The 3,552-nt window shown below is 43.9% G+C and overlaps 1 protein-coding gene across 1 annotated transcript; it reads right to left on the bottom strand.

The window, feature by feature from the left end:
• Positions 1-879: 879 nt before the first annotated feature.
• Positions 880-2,626, bottom strand: LOC116092511 (seminal vesicle secretory protein 6-like). Its single transcript, XM_031373746.1, has 4 exons — positions 2,493-2,626; positions 1,994-2,040; positions 1,689-1,905; positions 880-1,052 (listed from the first exon to the last, which is right to left on the bottom strand). The coding sequence occupies exons 1-3, from the start codon at positions 2,566-2,568 to the stop codon at positions 1,729-1,731; spliced, it is 300 nt and encodes a 99-aa protein (XP_031229606.1). The 5' UTR covers positions 2,569-2,626; the 3' UTR covers positions 880-1,052; positions 1,689-1,728.
• Positions 2,627-3,552: the final 926 nt, after the last annotated feature.

Here is a 3,552-nt window from a genome sequence, read left to right as displayed (position 1 = left end):
AAGAAATAAGAGATGGCTCCGGTCTCCAGAGTCTTGGGGGTGTGGTTCTGACCTCTGGACATGAGTGCTTGTTCTCACGGCGTCTCAGGCAGGTCACTTGCCATTTGCTCTCATTCAGACAAGTGTCAAGCATGTCCTTGACCAAGAACCTGTCAGTGATGTCTATCTGCAGAGTCACAGAAGTGTCCTGGCCTCTGTCTGTTTCATCTATGAAGTTGTAACGAGGTTTAAAATTAATATATTAACACATATGTTTTGACAGTGGAAATTTCATTTTAGAGAAAATAAAGACAGGTTTGTTTGAAGGTAAGCTTGTTCCTGTGGCACACATGGAAACCAAATCCCTCAGGCTCAGGGTTGTGATGTTTTTACTCTGAATTATTTCTGAAATTATTATTTCTACTCTTGGAGGACTGACTCCCTGGAATCCCCATTAAATACTGAAAGAAAGGTGTGTGAGAATGAGGATTGGCACTTGGGTGACACATTCTCTTGCCATTATAACTGGTCCGTTGGCACGCATCCCTATAGATGGCATTCTTTAGCATAATCTCTTTGCATAAGTTGTACATACTTAATGTATCATACTTAGTAGCATTGGATCTTAAAAGAATACATATCATGAGCAAGAGAGTTGGACCAAGTGCAAGAATGTGTTGCTGTGGTCTGCTGGGACCAGAGGGACCAGTAGACCAGAAATTTGCCGTGGTCTACTGGAACACATGTTTTCGGGCATTTCCTAGGTTCCCACTTTGAAGACCCAACTAGGAAGAGCGTCGGGAAGATCACGTCCTTTAATTGTGAAACCATTAATTCCAGGAATCCTACCCAGTCCCTCCATTTGGCAGCATAAAGAGATTTCAAGAGTCAAAACTTATTGATGCAAAATGTTGTCTTTTTATTGGGAAGAAGGTATTTTCATAACCACCAGGTTTAGGAATCTCAAAAACAAATTTGAGAAGCAAATGAAATAAATCCGTGAACCATGTCTGGGACCTCCGCGGAGTCTCCATCCTGAAGACATGAGGAACTTCACTCACAGTGTATGACTCCTGGGGAGAGAGAGAGGCCAGCCTGTGAGGTTTGATGCTCTCAGGTAGAGGGTAAGGTGGGGAGGTGCCTTTGTTCTTGTGGTTTTTATTACTGCTATTCTACGACTTTAGCATGCCATGAATAGGGGCTTTTCTTTTTTATACTTTTTATTTTATTGAGAGGGAAACAGAAGCTAATTATTGGACCTCTAGTCTTTGAAAGGGATAAATACATCCTAGGAGGGATGTGTGGACATGAGAAGAGAATAGTGCTATAACACTCAATTCTGTGAGAAGCATGAAATCAGCTTGGGACAAACAAAATTCTAAGAAGCAACAAGCTTGTACTATAGCCTGATAAGTCCACTTGTAAAGGATGTATCCAAATTTGTTTATTTGTTGGCTAACACAAGGGAAATACACATTGAAAGCACACTAAGGGTAGAAAATGAAGACATGGTTCACGCTTCAGGTACTGGTTTCTGCTCTGCCAGGTGCTTTCTCCACCTTTTCAAAGGTCAGAGTCCACAGCTCCCCAGGTGTGCACAGTAGGGCTCAGTCCCACAATGACCCAGGAAGTACCTACCCACAACTTCTAACCTACCCACAACTTCTAACTCTGGAGTAGGCATCCCCCATACCTGGTAAGATCCTTACCATCATTTCTGTCCAGGTCTTCAGTTTCTTCGTAGCCATTTTATTTATCCATTTCTTGTGCAAACCGTTGCTTTTCCTTTTTCCGCACGTAAGACCTCTCTATCTCCCCTGCCGAGGCACTCCTCCTGTCATCACTTTCGTCACTGTCGACCACATTGTGTTTAAACTTCTTTTCCTCATAGACCTCCTCATGGACCATGCTTTTTGGACTTTTTGCCTTAAAGGAACACCATGAGTTTTCACTTTGGCTGTGTTTGTCACTGGTAGACCTTGACTCCCCACTGCCCACTCCCCACCATACTTACTTCAGAACTTTCACTAGAATAGTCTTCAGCTGATTGGGAGAATTTTTCTGTTGGGAGAAAAGCATGCCTCATTCTCTATGTCCGTCCTGCTGTGTGCTCTGCACCAGTTGTGCATCAGGACTCCCTCAAGAGCCTGCCCTGCCATGCTGCTTGTGGGCCTGTGTTTGGATGGACCCTGTTGCTGTTTTGTTGTTTATAAAGCCACTGAGTTTTTAGCCTAGTTAAAACTGCAGTGATCTGCTTGTCAAACAGCCCTTCACACCTGACAATGAGGATGTGACCTGATGCTGATGCCAGCATTCTCCCTCAGCCCTCAGTGCCAGCAGTTTGCTTGTCAAGTCACAGATATTCACAGTAGGGTTATGGTTAAGGCTTGAAAAGACTCAGTTTCCTTCAGGGTCAGAAGCCCTGGGAAGGCAGCATTCTGTAGACTCTGGGCAGACCCTTTTGAGAATATTGTTCTCAAACATCTTTCTTATAGAACAAAGTTGCCACTCACCACGGGGCCTCCTTGCCGTTGTTTCTGCCACCAGAACGAGGAGCAATGTGAGGAGGAAGAAGCTGGTGGGACTCATCTTGCCAGGAAGGGTTTCAGCTGAGAGTGGAGCAGAGGCTCTCCTTTATATATTTCCTTGACCGGCCTTTGGCTGCTGGTTTGAAAGCAAACGACCTTTCTTATCAGTAAATGTCAGCTTCCTCTTCTCTGCTCAGTAGGAGACTTGGTACTGTTCCCTGAGCCTCTCCAAGGACACAACATGAGAGCATGCCCCCAAATCTTCCCTTTTACTTTGAGAACATCTCATGGTGACTTCTCTACTTCCTGAGCATATCTCAGTTCAGAGTGGAGAGGAGACTTCAGGCTACAAGAGTCTTCAAGACAAATCACACCTTCATTCTCCAGCATGTACTGCCCTTCAAGACAGTACTGACATGCTTCATCATGGATCGAACTCTGAAGTTCTGTTTAGTTCACAGTAACCCTCATCTAAAACCACGCCTTCAGCGAGGAGGCTCTCGGACTAGACCCAGCTAGCCTCTCTGGAGTTCCGTACTTGAATTGCATGGTGTCTTCAGGAAACAGGAATTTTCCTCCCTTCAGTCTCTTGGAGACAACCAAGAGCAATGCCAACAGCCTATATTGTTTTATGTGTCCCTTGGATTTCTCTGACCAACAACTTGAATGTGAACGTTTTTTGTACACGGTGTTGGAATTTTTGTTAGATAGTATATGGCTCTTGGGGCATCATTGTCAGGCCAAGCAGCATATCTTCAGTTAGACTATATATGTATATACATATATGTATAAGCAGAACAGATAAACAAAAATAAACTAATTTCGTATGGGTCTTTCAAAAAACTTAGTGTTATTTTTTTCTTCCTTCTCTCTTGTGTTATATTGGCCTTGCTCTCCAGTTAAAGTTTCCTTTTATCCCTTATATCCTTCCAGTCCCCACTTGAGTGCTCCTTCATGTTGTGCCTTCTCTGCCTTCTTTGTTTCTATGGTTACCCAAGGGCATATACTCTCACCTGAGGATTCAGAGCTAGGAACCACAGCTAAT

Source organism: Mastomys coucha, unplaced genomic scaffold (assembly GCF_008632895.1).
Source record: "Mastomys coucha isolate ucsf_1 unplaced genomic scaffold, UCSF_Mcou_1 pScaffold15, whole genome shotgun sequence".
NCBI lineage: Eukaryota > Metazoa > Chordata > Mammalia > Rodentia > Muridae > Mastomys > Mastomys coucha.
Note: the sequence above shows the minus strand (reverse complement) of the source record. Positions and strands in the feature narration are given on the sequence as shown.